Below are 16,150 nucleotides of genomic sequence, written 5' to 3'. Positions count from 1 at the left end.
TACCACACTTCCACTGTTTACTGGGTTCCTAGATGACATTTAGGAGTAAATTAGAGCTAAATAATAGTACAGAAGACTGGTGTCTGTAAACAAACTTTATGGGACCGCAGGAAACTTGGCCACACCCATGAAAAATGTACATCCAGCTCTCTAAAATCATGCCAGATACCAGATGTTGCCATACCAGAGAGTGCTGAACTAGAGAGGTTCGACCTATATTTGTGAATTAAATCCTACACTCCTTACTTGTTTGAACAGAAAGATAGGACTGAAGAAAGGGGGAGGCAACTGAGTTGAATTCATGCACGGCTTAAAGTGAAGGAATGAATCCCGCTTATATTAGCAGAAATCCTAAACTAAGCCTTTCTCAAGTTCTACACTGTTGGAGAACTTGTTCTTCCATATAGTTCTTCTACTAGTGATGGCCTGCAGCTTTGCCCCTCAAGTTTATGGGGTTTATGGTATATATTAAAGAGGTGGGAGAGTGTGTACATGGTGCTGGAGATTTCATACTGATTTGCAAGAGTGTTGGATAAGGGGTATGAAGCAAAGACAGGGTAGATGTATTTGGGGTATACTGTGTACAATGTGTGTGGTAGTTAGTCCAAGTAATCCACCATCTTTTCAGTCTTCACACGACCAAATAAATTGTTGCATGTAAATTAGCTGTAGAGTGAGGGTGATATTGAATGAATTTTCTTTCATATCACAATGGTCTAGAACTCGTCATGGTACAGATACATTATATTGCAGTGCATAGCTGCATTTAGTAAAGTCAAAATGTCTGAGAATTTAAAAGTTGGACAGTCGGAGACCACGAACCCCTGTCATGATTCAACCTAGTGATATTCTAAAGAAAAAGCCTTCAACCAACATATATCTGTTTCCATCATGTCAAATGACTCTACAGACATTCTAGGCTTCAGAGTAACAACACATAGACAAATGACAATGCTGGAACCTTATGCAGATCATGTAATCAAACAGGCAGCTTTAGAAATGAGAGTAAATTAATTCTCCCAACTGTTACATAGGCAGTATCTACTATCTATAGATGGATAAACTGAGTCAGGGAGAATAAAATTATGCGCTGACAGTCATAGTGGGGGTGGCTGGGTGTCTAGACTATAGGGTTTCTTCAAAAAAAAAGTGGCCTTTTTTCAAAAAAACTTCCCCTGCATCTAGACTGCTGCCGCATTCTTTCGAAATTAAATCAAAAGAATGTGGCAGTTTTTTGGACCAAAGAAAACCTCATTTTACGAGGAAGAACGCTTTTTTTTGAAAGTGTTCTTTTGAAAAAAGGCATTCTTGAATGCAAACAGTTTTTTCGAAAGCGAGCATCCAGACTGCCGAGGTGCTCGCTTTTTCGAAAGAAGTGGTGCAATCTAGACGCTCTTTCGAAAGAGCCTTGTAGTCTAGACGCAGCCAGGGAGTCTACATAATGAAACATTAAATTATGCCCCCTTTCATTAAAGTGATACCTTGAAGTGATTTCTTTACTCTCCATTGCTAAGTGGTATGATTTCTTTTTGAGAGTGGTCAGTGTGGGGCCACTCCCAATTCCTAATGTCCCCAGTAGGGCTTTTGAGCGGCTTGAACCCCCCACTTGGATTCACCTAGAGTCATATTAATCTTTCTCCCAGGCCAACATCTCAAAAGGTCATCTTTATAAGTTAGGGGTTAGAATTGAAACAAAGTTTATTGATTTTCCAAAAGAGAAAGAAATTGTTTTAAATTGATCCTTTTAATTTAAAACAAAACAAAACATGTACTCTCATGTACAACCTATTCAGAGGGACCCATTCCTGAGAGTTTTTTCTCTATTAGCACTGCAGGATAAGACCAATGTACCTACTTTTCTAAGGGTGTGTCTAGACTACCTAGTTTTGTCGACAAAAGTGGACTTTTGTCGACAAAACTATACCAGCGTCTATACTACCGCTGAGTTCTGTCGACATAACGTCGACAGAACTCAGCAGTTTTGTCGACGCTGGTATACCTCATTTTACGAAGCATAACACCTTCTGTCGACAGAACTCTGTCGACAGAAGGTGTTATTGCCTGTAACACTGAGTCCAGACTACCGAGTTCTGTCAACAAAGCAGCTTGCTTTGTCGACAGAACTCAATGTGTCTGGACGCTCTTTGTCGACGGAAGTTTTGTCGACAGTATCTGTCGACAAAACTTCCGTTGACAAAATGCGGTAGTCTAGACATACCCTTTGTCTTTTTATCATGTCATTTTAGGGGAATCTACCTAACTCTTATAGCAGCAGGCTGGAAGTGACACTTGAGCCGCGCTGCCCCTTAGAACATATGCTATTGCTCTTTGAGTACTGTACACAGTTTGCAGAACTTTTTCAGGGTAGCCCTGGTTAATCTCAAATGTTGGTAGTTATTCTTCACCAATACGTCTGAGGTAATGCAACAATGCCTCAGTCGCTTCCGTTATACTACCCAATAAATAGGTGAAAGAGGTTTACATGGTAGGAAAATATTGCTGGTGTCAGAGCACTGCATCAAGCAGTTCAGAAATGCACTTAATCAACCTGCAAAGCTTTCAGCAGATTTGCAATAGAACATAACGAATTTAGTACACAAGTCTGATGGGACCTGTAATCCTAACTCCCTTAGGTACTTTTGATAACCTTCCCTTTAGAATACACACTATTGTTCTTTCAGTACTATACACAGTAGAATGCCTATCTTGTCCTTATGGAAACAAAAAGGTCTGAAGGCAATTGACAGCTTCCTTACTGTCATGTGTGGGAAATGATTTTTTTCTATACACCCTTTAATATGTCACAATATAAATGGTCCCAAATCAAAATCCTGAATGTAATTTATCCTGTACTTTAACTCTTGGAAGGCCCTTATCTCTATAAAAAATCGCCATGAAACTTCAACTATGTTTTGACCACTGCTCACCATGACAATGAACCACACACACTGAATCTTGTGTTGGTGAGCTTTTGTCCTGAACGCTTTGATAGTGACAGTGAAATATACATCTCTTTGGTCTGGTTGATAATCCATCATAAATCTGATGATCCTTTCAGTCTATATTAAACATGTAGTTCAACAGCACAGAAGTAACATTTAGGTGCAGTTATTTCAGGTTAAGCTACTGCTTACTGGAAAAATAGTTGTGCACATCTTTCTTCTCTTATATTCCCACAGAAGCACTTAGGGGCTGCTTTGACGCTCCGGTGTCACATCAAATTGAAGTTAGTGATGACTAGTCCCATCCCAGAGCTTTGGGAGGCAAGTAGTCAGCTCTGGACAAGCATGTCAGTTTTAAAAATACACTGTTCTTCCTGCTCCTTAGAGAAATTACCAACTTTTCTCATAATAATCTGCAGTCATGACAAACAGACCAAAAATTACCCCAAAATCGACCCATTAGCCCTCAGTTTTGTCTTTGGCCTTTAGATCACATATCACTTACTAGGCATTACTAGCACATCTGCTCAACAATGTGAAAGGAAAATGCAGAGAATTAAGAGTTTTAATTAAGTGAGACAGTGAACAAAAAGTTGAATAAAAACAAAAGTGTACAAATATTTATTCAGTATCTCTAGATATTGCATCAAGTTTTCTTCCCAAGTATACTGCTTTTATGCATTATCTTCTTATCCCTGTGTTGCAAGCAATACAGAAGAACTGTGGATGCATTAGATCTAAAGGAGATTTACTGAATAAATATTAAACTTGATTTTTTTAAATGATTCAGAGAGCAAGGCCACAGACACAACAGTAGGCATCTGTTAATGCAAAAGGTTTGTGCAAAAATGGTAAAATCCAAAAAGAGAGGGAAAGGGACATGAAGGCATTTCTGTCTTCAGGTTGCTAAAGAATCTAGTGTTGCTAGAGCCAAGACTACATTCTGCATAGTATCAAGGACATTCAGCATCTGCCCACTATTTCATAATTGTTTGTCATGAGGGTCTTACACCTTCCTTTGAGGCATTAGGGACAGGAGACTGGACTTAAATGGATCATTGGTCTGATCAAATATGACAATTCCTTTGTTGCCATGCTCCATTTCACCAGGAATGCTCTTTGAAAGTACAGAAAGCACTAACAGCTGTCACAAGCCCTACAAAAATCTCTGTGTCTGCTTGTTCCATGTGAGAAAATAGATCTAAAAATATTTTTCATGTCAGCAATAATATCCACATGCTCAAAACCTTCCATCAAGCTTTTGGGGAAAATGGTATTCAGAACTGTTAAGAGGCCTATTCTAATTACAGAAAAAACCAACAATACATGTTGCAGCTGTTCTGTCAGTGGGGAGACAGGGTGTCCTTTTCTATTGACAGCAGGAACACAAAACAAACTACTTTACTACCCTGGCTCAGTCCAGCTTTCACTGAAACACTCCTGGGTTAGACATTCATCTTGACTCCTCAACCAGCAGCATTAGACCCAGGTAACTGGGACAATTGAGAATCTGGAAAGGAGTGTCAGCAAAAATCCCATCATGTCATCAAAAGAAGCCTGGATTTGCTTAAAAGTCTTAAGAAAAGCTAACGGCACATTTAAGTGCTCTTAAAAAGAATCTTAGTGTTGTTTAGGTTCAGCATTCCAGTTCCATAGTTAGTTAACACTGGATTGAGTTTTGCATTTGAAACAGGGATTTGGTCTTTTTTACGATGTCTGAAGAACACTATGTATCCTCCCCAACGTACAGAATTTACTCTGTACAGCAGATGTACAGCATTTACTCTGAGTATAGAATTAATTTTGTGTGTTTACAAGTAAATCTGCTAATTGATTTATGAATAACAATAGTTTAAAATAGGCCTTTTTAAGAAATTTAACACTCAGATTTTGTTTTTGAATGATATTAATAGAACAATGCAGACTCTTTAAACTTTACATATAGTTAAAATTCATTGTGCATAAGCTACATTTGAATAAATTAGGTTGTAATTAAGCTACGTTATTTACTACTTTGTAGCTTATTATAATTATATAGAGTATAAACAGTTCTGGTCAACAGCTATGGTCATTCTGAAGTGATGTTACTATGGTCTCAGACTTAACAAATCATCAGTCTTCTTCCCCATCTGATTTGCATGACATTAGCTCCCCAACTCAAGCCTCTTCCCAATGCTGTTCTACTCAATAGTGCTGTTCTACTCAATACCGGACTCCCTTGAACATAACCTTATTCCCACCTATCTCTCATCTTTCATGCATATCCCTGGTTTTCTTTCCTTCTACCCTCCACCATCCGAGCTTCACCCCTCCACTCCAGGCTTCCCTGTGTCCCCTCTGCCATCTGAGCTCAACCTTTTACCCCCAGCCCACCTTAAGTCCCCTCCTCTATCCGAGCCCTACCCCAACCCCCTGGCTGCAACAGGTCCCCTCTGCCATCCAAGCCCCAACTCCCCAGGCCGTGAAGGGTCCCCTCTGCCATCTGAGACCCCACACCCTCAGCCTGCTCCTGCCGCCTTTCCCCCAGCCAGACACCTATCCCTAGCCTGCTTCTGCACCCTCCCCCCTGGCCAGACACTTACTCCATGAGAGAGGGGTGTTGGCAAGCATAGTGAGCAGGGGGCGCAGCCCCCTAGTATGTTTTAAAAATATTGTAAAGGATTTTTTTTAATGTCCTGTATCCTGAATATCTAAGCCAACTGCAAGTTAAAGACCAGATTCACCAATGTATTCTGGCTCATATGTGCTGATCTGGTGATGCAAAGCAACTATAAGCCTAACTTAATAGGTCAATGTGCACTGGTTGCATTGTGCTGCTCCAGGGCTACCCAGAGCATACCGATGAACTTGGCTCTAAAAGTTAAAAAAATAAAAATGAAAAATTTATTTTTGATACTTATCTTGAAATTATAAAAATATAACATATAACTTTTGGGGGTTTCTGGTCTGGTGTTCATGAATGACATTTTAATAATTATAAAAAACCTAAAACAATCCTACACAAAAGAAGTTCTCAGAATATTCTCCCTCCCCCACATATGAAGATGGCACTAAGAATCAACAGTACATTCAAGAATTTAAAATGAAAACAAAACACATTACTGGAATGTTGCAATTCTCCCCAAAAAGAGTATCATAAATTTAGAGTTAAGCTTAAACTGAAAAGAAATCCTGTTATGTTAAGGTATGAGAAAACACAGTTTAGGCACCCAAACCATCTTAACCAGGCTCTATAAAACCTATTTTTGGTCATACTGTTATTAAAAACAGTTTAAACTAAATCCTAAAATGCATTAATCATATGACTATTGCATAGTGCCAGTATGAAGCAAGTGTTATGATTGTTCATGTACCTTTTAACTGCATTTTCATACCGTATCATGGTAGGACTTCTTTAAATCTTACGTTACAAAGAAAATCTGGCTCTAGATTATTTCTTTGACCCTCTTTGGTTTGTGTCACATATCAAGAGTTTTCTACAATTTAAAATAATAAATAGGTTAACGATAACAATATGTAATCCAATGTGTGATGGGGCATCTGCCCTGCACTGGCCCTGTAAGGGTTAAAACCCAGCCCTGGGAGAGGGATGGAGCAGTGGATCCAGCAGCTGAGGCAGAGACAGCCAATTAGGGCCCAGCTGAGGGCAGTGTAATTAAAGGCTTCTGGATGGGAGGACACTCAGACTCGCTCTTGCTCCAGCTGTGGAGCAGAAGGGACCTGGCTGCCAGGGAAGCTAGAGGCTTCCTGACTTAGAGCAGGGCTGGGGAAGCTCTGGACAGGCAAGCTTCCAGGCTGCAGGGCAGAAAGCAAGGCCTGAGAGTACTAGGGGTGCAAAGAGGCAGCCAGAGTAGACAAATACAGTGGGTCCCCACCCCTTTGCCAATGATGAGTGGCCATTTCAGACTGCAGTTTGCCCCTGAGATAAGGGGCTAGATGAAGACTGGCAGTGGGTCATTGAGGCAAGGTGGGCTTAAGGGGTTGGGGGTTCCCTGAAGGGGAGGACCCCAGAGTTTGGGGACACTGCAGCAGGGCAGTACCAGAAGGGAGGACACCACAGTCTTGGAGGGCCATGGGTCTTAACACAAAATGGTGGAGAATAAAAGATAATATCAGGTGAGACACTGGCCAGAAAGGGGTGCACCAGCATTGAAGAGCTAATTCCCAGAGTGAACAGCAGGAGATGCTGTGGCAGTGAGTCCTGCCGTGTTACCAGTGCAATAAATTGTATCAATATCTTAAAAAAACAAGAGGAACATTATAAGCCATTGCTATTTTACCTTTAGTCGGAAGCACACCAGTCCCAGTATGACTTCAGCACAGATCTCAAATCGTTTATCCTGAAGTACCAATTTTTCAAATTCATGCGACAGTTTTACATGCTAGAGAAAGAAAAAGAAAACAAAGTCTACATTGTAGCAGATTAATCAAAGGATAACGGTTGCCAATCTCTTCACACAATTTGCCCCCAGCTCTTTACAAAAACATAAGAAGCTACTTATTAACACTCTGCTCATATTAATTTACATCTTGTTCATAGCGTTTAGAGCAGTGGTTCCCAAACTCTTTGGCATCACGCCCCCCTTTCTGATTTTTGAAAAATCCTCATGCCCCTTCCCCCCCAAAATAACAGCAAAAATTGTTGAGCAAAAAAAAAGGGGGGGGGGAAGAACTGAATAGGGCAGCAAAACTTGATGGGGGGGAGGCTGGGTCGCCTTGCGCTCCCCCATTGGAATTTCTTCACACACCCCAGTTTCAGAACCCATGGTTTAGAGACTTCATAGTTCAGAGATCTTCTTACTTGTCTGGCACTGCTGGCCCACTGAATATATTAAGGCATTTCTAATGAGCATGTCAGAGTAGTATCTAGACAAAATTGTAAAATATACTGATTTACAGCGTCATGTTTATAATAACAAATAATTTCAAGTAACAACTTTTTTATTTATCCTGAGCTAAAATGAGGTACAAATACGCCCCCACACATACTCCATTTTCTGACAAGTACTGGGAAGGAGGAGAAGGAGAAGAAGAAGAAGAATTTAGAAATAAGGCATGTAAAGAAAAATACCAGTATGTACATCAGTAATGATCTGGGAAATCTTGTATTAAGGTTGCAAACTGAAAACACATAGAATTCAGGCTATCACAAAATTAAGGTTCTTAGAGCAACATCACCACTGATACTATGAAAGCTCTATATATGAAAATATATATTTAGCAGCCTAAAGAACAGAGATTGAGTATGAAACAGTTTGTGGAAGCATAGCTACCCATTGGCTTTCCTATCCTTCTAATTCATCTTTTAAGGGAGGTATAGGAATCTGAAGGAGGAGGAGAAAAGTAGTCTGTTCCTCATTAGGGAGTCATATGAACTACACTGTTTTTTTCTGCCAGTAGATGGAGCAGCAGCAACAGCATTTGACAGGAAAATAAGAAGTTACACATCTTGTGCAGTAAAAATGGTTCTTTGAGATGTCTGTTCCTGTAGGTGCTCTTTACCCTCTCTCCTCCCCTCTACTCTGTAGTCAAATTTCTTGATTCCATGGTAGAGAATGAATGGAAGGAGGGAGGGGGAAGTTGTGCCGAGCACACAGCGAAAAGCACCATGAGGTGGCTGCTGCATACGTGTGGCACATCCAGGCATTGCTAAGAAAATTGTCTTATTGGCTGGCACAAGAATGTACCGACACCTGAAGTGGAGCACCCACGGGGACAGCACTTGAAGAAGAAGAATAGGTATTCTCATTCTGCTTGTTTTACTTGAAGTGCAGTTTCCTCACCCAATTCCCTTTCAACCACCTTCAATGGACCTTTGAAGTTACAGGTTTTTTTGCATGCTATGTCTACTCCTCAATGAGGATGGTTAGGCACATGTGGAGGAAGAGTTTTTAAAGTGCCTTAAATGTGTTAAGTATCCACGCCACAAAATAATTGTGTATTTTTGCCTTCCATACTTTGTTTTTCAAAGTTCAAGGAAAATATAAAACAAAATATTGCTTTTGGCTGAAGTTAAATGTGGAATGTTTCAGCTCATAAGGAGATTTTCCAAAAGTCAGAAAACAGAAATTATAGTGAAAGACATCTTGCGGTCTTAATTATAGCTTTTTGTGCTTGTCTCTCTCTATAAATAAAAAAAAAAATTCCTGCGGGACAACAGAGTGATGTAATCACATCATCTGCAGCCTCATACCGCCATCCCCTGGCTGCGCCTTCATCCTCAGCTGCTTGTTGTGGCCAGCCTCAGCACTGTCCCCTCTGGACATGTGCTGCTCCAGCTGTGTCACCAGGGAGGAGCTTCCGAGGCTAGGTCCTCTCTGCCATCTGAGCCTGACTCACCTCAAGCTGTGCTGGGTCCCCATCGCCATTGCCATCCCCTGCCTCTCCTGGGTCCCCTCCACCAGCCAAGCCCAACTCCACCAGGCTGTGCTGGGTCTTCTCCGCCATCTGAGCCTGACTGCCCATGGACCACCCCATGTTTCCTCCGCCATTCTAGCCTGACTCCCTGCCCCCAACCATCCATCCCACATCCCCTCCGCTATCCAAGCCTGAACCTGGCATTCCCTCTGCCGTCCAAGCCTGACCTCATCAGCCCCCTTACCTCTTCCACTGAGACCTGGCATTCCCAGCCCATTTCTGCCCCCTCCCCCAGGCCAGACACCTACCACCGGAGAGAGAGGGGTTGGCAAGCATTGCAAGCAGGAGGTGTAGCCTAGTTTCTTAAAATAGAGAAACTTAATCTAATTTAGAACTTCCAGATTAAGCACACTGCTAGCCTATGAAACCAGATATTCTTATTGCTGTTACCACTACCTCCCCATTGTTTATTACATTCATTTGTTGCATCTTGGCTTAAAATAGACTGGATGCTGTTCTGGCAAGATATCAAGTCTTGTAGAACAATAAGACCCCAATCTTGTTTGAGGCATATTGGTAAATCAAATATAAATAGAAATGGGTTCATGACTGTGAAAGATATAATGAATATACAAATATATTCACATTATATCTTATATTCTAACATACATCTATATCCTCCTAAAACCACATATTCTATATCTGTTGCCCCAGTTATATTCCACAAAACCTATGGGAATAGAATAGGCATCAGGGCACAACTGGGTTCTTTATGAGTATACGGTACTATACAAAATTTCTTGACTTTAATGGAGAAAGAATTTCACCTGTTTTGTGTTGTATATGCTTTATTTAGGTGTGGTAATTAAACTTAGTGGGGGAATCTTGAAGCCTTTATTTTTTTACTTAGTCTTTGGACAAAGTTCTCACTGAACACTATAGGTATTTTGTTTAAGTAAGAACTGAACAAAAACTTAATAAACATTCAGGATTTAGCTCATTTGTAGGCTTGTAGAGAAAACCCCAAATAGTTGCTATACATTTTTCTGGAAGACATCTCTGTCCAATTTTGCACTACAGCGTTTGCTAGACAATAAAAATAAAATCAGTTAAAGAAAATAAGCACAAAGTAAAATAAAATCAAAATGGTTGAAGTTTTCCCATTCCTGAATGGATACTATGGAAGTAGTAAGGAAAGTTCCAGTACAATTGATGCTTAACCGAGGGAGAACTTTAATAACATCAGTAATCAGTAAAGACATTGGGGGGCGCCAAGCGCTTTCAGTTTTATACAACTGAAAAGGAGAGACTACTGTTTATTTCCCAAAACTTTCAGCATACTGAGCAATTGAACTAATCACAGCTGCCCAAGGCCGTCATTGCTGAACTAGGAAGAATGGCTCATGATTGCTTCACAAAGACTGTTGAAGCACTAATAATCCAAAGTGTAGCAAATACAAAAGAGTCAAACGTTATTGGGATTTGAACTTTAAAATCCACAACACCCAAGAGATTTTGGAGTACAGGCTTCTCTCCCCAGTGTTTCAGCGTTACAGATTCTCAGACATTGGGCTAATATATATATGATGACAAATCTGAGGAATTGTCCCAGACTGAGGTGTTATTAGAGGAGGTTTTAGAACAAACGGATAAACTTAACAGTAACAAGTCACTGGGACCAGATGACATTCTCCCAAGAGTTTTGAAGGAACTCAAATGTGAAATTGCAGAACTATTAACTATGATTTGTAACCGATCCTTTAAATCAGCTTCTGTACATAATGATTGGAAGATAGCTAATGTGACACCAATATTTAAAAAGGGCTTTAGAAGTGATCTTGGCAATTACAGACAAGTAAATCTAATGTCAGTACTGGGCAAATTAGTTGAAACTATAGCAAAGAATTAAATTGTCAGACCTCCCCGTTTGCTGGGTTTCAGAGCCCAGGCTCCACCTCAAGCAGAAAGGTCTACACTACACTGCCATGTTTAGCCCTGCATCCCAAGCTCCAGGAGCCTGAGTCAGTTGACCCAAGCTCAGAGACTTGGCACTGTATGTGTTTCTTCTCAGTGCAGAAATACCCACAGAAGGCTGCAGCATTTATTCATGTCTTTTTTCACTGCACTGTATGACCAAGTATAACAAAGACAAAAACTAATTCTTGTCTCTTTAAATGCTGATTGAGAAATAGTGCTGGCAGCTTCAGGCAGGGCCATCCTTAGGCATACATGGAGTACGCAGTCACGTAGGGCACCACACTTTCTGGGGCACCACTCTGCCAGCCTGGCACAGAGGGGAAGCATATGCGTGCGCTCTGCACCGGAGCCAGTAAGGGCGCTGCCAGCACTTACGGCCCCTCCAGAAGACCCCGCCAGGCCGAGGGACCCCAGCGAGGAGGCTGGCAAGCTGACCCCGGCTGGAGAAGGGAAGCTATCAGCCCAGGTGGCAGCATTGGTAGGAGCTGGGGCTGTACCAGGGGTGGGGTCACACGTGGCATGGCACTGTGGCACCATTTTTAAAAACAGTCAAGCCATGCCTTGGAAGGAGATGCGCTGAGTGGGACGTGGGGGAGCAGAGCCTCGCTAGAGGCGGGACCGGCTGTGCTGTGATGGGCTGGGGCTGCAAACGCTGAGCGGCTTAGCTCCGGCTCTGACTCCAGCACATGGTCTGGAGCCCGGGCTGCGGGGACTTCTGGGGCCCAATCGCAGCAGACTCCAGCCCTGCAAACAGGAAGGCAGAAGGTAGGTGAGGTGAGGCAAGGTGAGGGGAAGGGGTGGGAGAGGAAGGGGCTTGTGCTGAGGGGAGGGGGGCAGGTCAGGAGAAGAAATGGGAAGACACCAAGCGGCAGGGATGCAGGAGAGACTAATGCAGGGGGCGTGGCAAGTGGAAACAATGAAGAAAAGGGCAGGAGGGGAGGTGTCAGTGGGAGGGAGGACAGGGTGATACTGGGAGAGGAGAGGAGAGGAGAGGAGAGGAGAGGAGAGGAGAAGGGCATTGGGATCTATAGGGGGAGGGGAAGGTGATGAGAGAAAGCTTGAAATCAGGGGTGGGCATGAGAAATGTGGGAATGGAGCAAGTCATGTGTGAGGGCACAGAGCGGCAAGAGCGGAATGGGGGCAGAGAGTGGTGAGGGGGTGGGCATCAGGGGAAAAAGGGGGCAGGGGCAGTAAGGGAAGGGGGAAGCACCAAGAGGATGCAGGTGCCAGGGGATTCTGGAGGTGAAGCAGAATGGCAGACAGCTGCAGGGGAGAGACCAGCACCAGAGGAGAGAGGCAGGACAAGTGTGTAGATGGAGGTGTTAGAAGAGGGGATGAGGAGGGGTAGCTCACATGATAAGAGTGGGGCTGGAGGAGTGGGCACAGGGGGGACAGAAGGGCTGGTGGAGGGGGTGGGTCTCAGGAAGGCTGAGGGCAATGAGAAGGGCAGGAGTCAGGACAGCAGAGGAGGGTGGGGGGTTGAGGGCAGCAGGTACCAGGGGAGCTGATGGAGCAAGGGGAGGAGACATGGAAGCAGAGGGAAAAGGTAGAGGTTTGTAAGATATTTATTAATAACTTGGGTGCCACCATGGCACATCCAAACAAGCCACATGTACTGGTGCACAACACAAAATTCATTTTGCTCATGGGAGGAAACTCTTAAGATACGTCTACACTGGCATGATCTTGCGCAAGAACATTTTTGCAGAAGAGTTCTTGTGCAAAAACTCTTCCAGAAGAGAGCATCTACACTGGCATGTGACTTTGCACAAGAGATGTGCTTTTGCGCAAGAGCATCCATGTCAGTGTAGACTCTCTTTTGCGCAAGAAAGCTCTGATGGCCATTTTAACCATAGGGCTTTCTTGTGCAAGAAATTCATGTTGCCTGTCTACACTGGCCTCTTGCGCAAGAACAGTTGCGCAAGAGGGCTTATTCCTGAGTGGGCGCATCAGAGTTCTTGTGCAAGGAGCACTGATTTCATACATTAGAACGTCAGTGTTCTTGCTCAAGAACTCGTGGCCAGTGTAGAGAGGCAGCAAGTTTTGGCACCAATGTAGACACAGCCTGAGATCGAACACTTCCCCCAGTCTCTCCGCCCCCTGAGTTAATGTCACACACATTGGGTTAATGAAATTGCAGGATAGTTACATGAGGGGGGGTTGGTGAGGGCCAAACTAATCCCTATTGGTAGGAGGATGGTGGGAAAAATCCTTGGGAGTCTGGTGTCACATGACACCTTTTACTTTTGGTCATGTGTCTACCTTGCCCCAAGAGCGTTGCCTCCAGAGGCGTGGCTAACGGGAGTCAGAGGTGTGGCTAATTGGGGGAGGAGTCAAAGAGTACATTTAAAAAAAATTATTTGGGTGCACACCCTAATGAAATATGCTTCGCATGCCAATGACAGGAAGCAGTAACAGCAGGGCTGGGTCCTAGAGAGCTTGCAGCACAGTCTGAGGGGAGAGATTGGCTGCTGGGGTTTCTGGGAAGGGGAGGGAGTAGGGGTGGAAGAGCAAGTTAGTCATAGGGGCACTAGTTTAATAATCTCGCATAGGGCACCATAAATCCTAAGGAAGGCCCTGGCTTCAGGGATCATCTTGTGGCACAAATAAATGAAGCACCAAGCTAGTACTAGCTGTTCTTCTCAGAAGGGCTGTCCTGACCAGCACTGGGAGTATGAAAACTATTATTTTTGAGATGTTACTGTATGTTTAAATAGAAAAAACTTTCTAAGGCCTAGATTAATATACAAATCCTTACAGATTGACAAGAGATGGGAAAGTGAGATTACATTTCAAGAGAGTTTTCATTTGGGAAACTCTTTACACTTTGCAACATAAACCATTACCAAAATTTATAAAATTCCTTTTTACTAAAACCACTAAAAGAAAATTCACCACAGTATTTTCACAAATAAAGAATGCTTCTTGGAAAGGGGAGGAGAGGGAAACAGGGAAAAGAGGTATGAACCACATCTCAACTGCTGTCAATGGGCACTGGTACAGTTTGACACAAGATTCTACCTTCCATTATGTCTATGTAACGCTACTCAAGTCACAAGTGTGAGGTCATAATTCGGCCATGGGTTTTTTTGCTTGTTTGTTTGTTGTGGTTTTTTGGGGGGGGATGGGTGTTTTTTGTTTTTTTGTTTTTGGGTTTTTTTGGAGAACTATATCACACATGTCTTTCTAGCACTCAAGAAAATAAAATTACACACACCAGCACATCTGTAAAGACCTAATCTAAAATGTTAAAATGCAGTTAAATTAGAAGCAAGGAAAGAGTCTATTCAGGAACAAGGACAGCAGTATTCATCCCTGGTTCACCTAACTGAGCTTAGTAGTTTTACAAAAGTGATGCATTTGCACTGATATTTCTGTGTCTGCTAGAAGTGTATTTCCAGATATTATGAGAAATCCTGCCTTCAAAAGGTATATATGGGACTCTTAAAAAGGATTTGCTCTCTGAGCACATAGGGAAATATTTGGGACAAAAGAGAAAGGCCAGACAAGTTTCTTGAATGTTACTAATAAGTTATTAACACTAATCCAATAAAGTAAATGCAGTCAACATGAGGATTTCAACTCTGTCATCAGAAGAACATGAGATTTAGTGCTACTTAAAACCTAGCCAGTAAATTGAATTAATTGCCATCTGCAAAACCTGGCCTGCGAGACCAGTGAAAGTTGTAATAATGACTGAAGTATAACAAACCAGAGGTGATAAAAAAGTCAATCTCATTGTTTCTCCCAAAATATGTTTAGATTTAGATTGTTGTCCAAGGGGCCAGATAGAAATTACAAGGCAGCTATGCAAAAGAAAATAAAAAAACAAAACAAAACAGCATACAACTTACATTTATCCTTCATCTGATGCTGGAAGTAGTTCTCTAGGCATTTTAGGCACATGATCAGGGAACAACTTCCTCTTATAATCTGCATAGGATTCTTTTAGAAGAAAACTGTGGTACCAGTCCTTCTGTGCCTAGAGACACTGCTAACCAAGAATGAGCAGAATCACAGGGTAGATAGCAAATTAAATATAAATCTTTACTGCTCTAGACACTGGACCAGAAACTCAGCAAGAGTAACTGCAGGATCTGACCCTATATATTTTTTTTATCTTTGATAGAAATTTCACTTGAGTTTTGAAATATATCTGGTATTTTGCAGTTTTACTTTATGTTTGCAATAGAAGTGTGCACATCAGATAGGACAATAGTGACTGCATTTACAGTGATGGCAAAATACACTGAAGCCAAAGCAGGAATGTTCCCAGTACTTATTCATAATCAGGATAAACTGTAATTTGCAGGCAACCATATCCTAAATGCACTTTCATGCAAGACACACCTGAAACTGTAGCTTCGGTCAAACTAGGTAACATGCCTAGTAAATCATGGGAGCATACACAATTCCAAAAACCCTAATCTAATATATAAAGAAGAATGTTTGTATGTTTGTGCTCTAACAACTGGGACACTATAAGACCTACCGCAACCAAACTTTCCATGGGATGACCTTTCCTCCAGGAGAAGGTTTTAAGGTACTTTTGGTCCCAATCAGGCCCAATCTCAACCAAAAATAAAAAGTAACCCACTGCACTGCAGGGGCATCCTGCCCACCCTAGGTCACGTGCCTGCCCCAAAGCGCTTTCCGGGACTCGCCCCACCCCCACGCGCACAATGGCTTGGGCATCTGCTCTGCCCCCCGTGGCTATGGTTACCAGGTAGTCTTAAAAAAAAAAAAAGGCCACACTTGATGGGGGGGAGGTACCAGCCAGGAGAGGAGTGGGGCTAGCCGGGAGGAAGGAAGGGTTTAGGAAGCAGGGCTGGTCGGGGGGGCTGACCGGGAGATATCGGGGGCGTGGCGGCTGG

At 42.6% G+C, this 16,150-nt stretch overlaps 1 protein-coding gene across 2 annotated transcripts in view; it reads right to left on the bottom strand.

Annotated features, from left to right (window-relative positions):
* DDC (dopa decarboxylase) overlaps positions 1-16,150 on the bottom strand; it is a 116,083-nt gene that overhangs the window by 6,745 nt on the left and 93,188 nt on the right. For both annotated transcript variants that reach the window (XM_075921669.2, XM_025178093.3), the window contains exon 13: positions 7,223-7,324. In XM_075921669.2, coding sequence (XP_075777784.2) covers positions 7,223-7,324 — 102 coding nt within the window. The remainder of the gene's footprint in view (positions 1-7,222; positions 7,325-16,150) is intronic.

Source organism: Pelodiscus sinensis, chromosome 2 (genome assembly GCF_052426305.1).
Source record: "Pelodiscus sinensis isolate ZL-2025 chromosome 2, ASM5242630v1, whole genome shotgun sequence".
NCBI classification, from domain to species: domain Eukaryota; kingdom Metazoa; phylum Chordata; order Testudines; family Trionychidae; genus Pelodiscus; species Pelodiscus sinensis.
The sequence above is the reverse complement of the archived record's forward strand: the minus strand, read 5'-3'. Positions and strand labels throughout refer to the sequence as shown.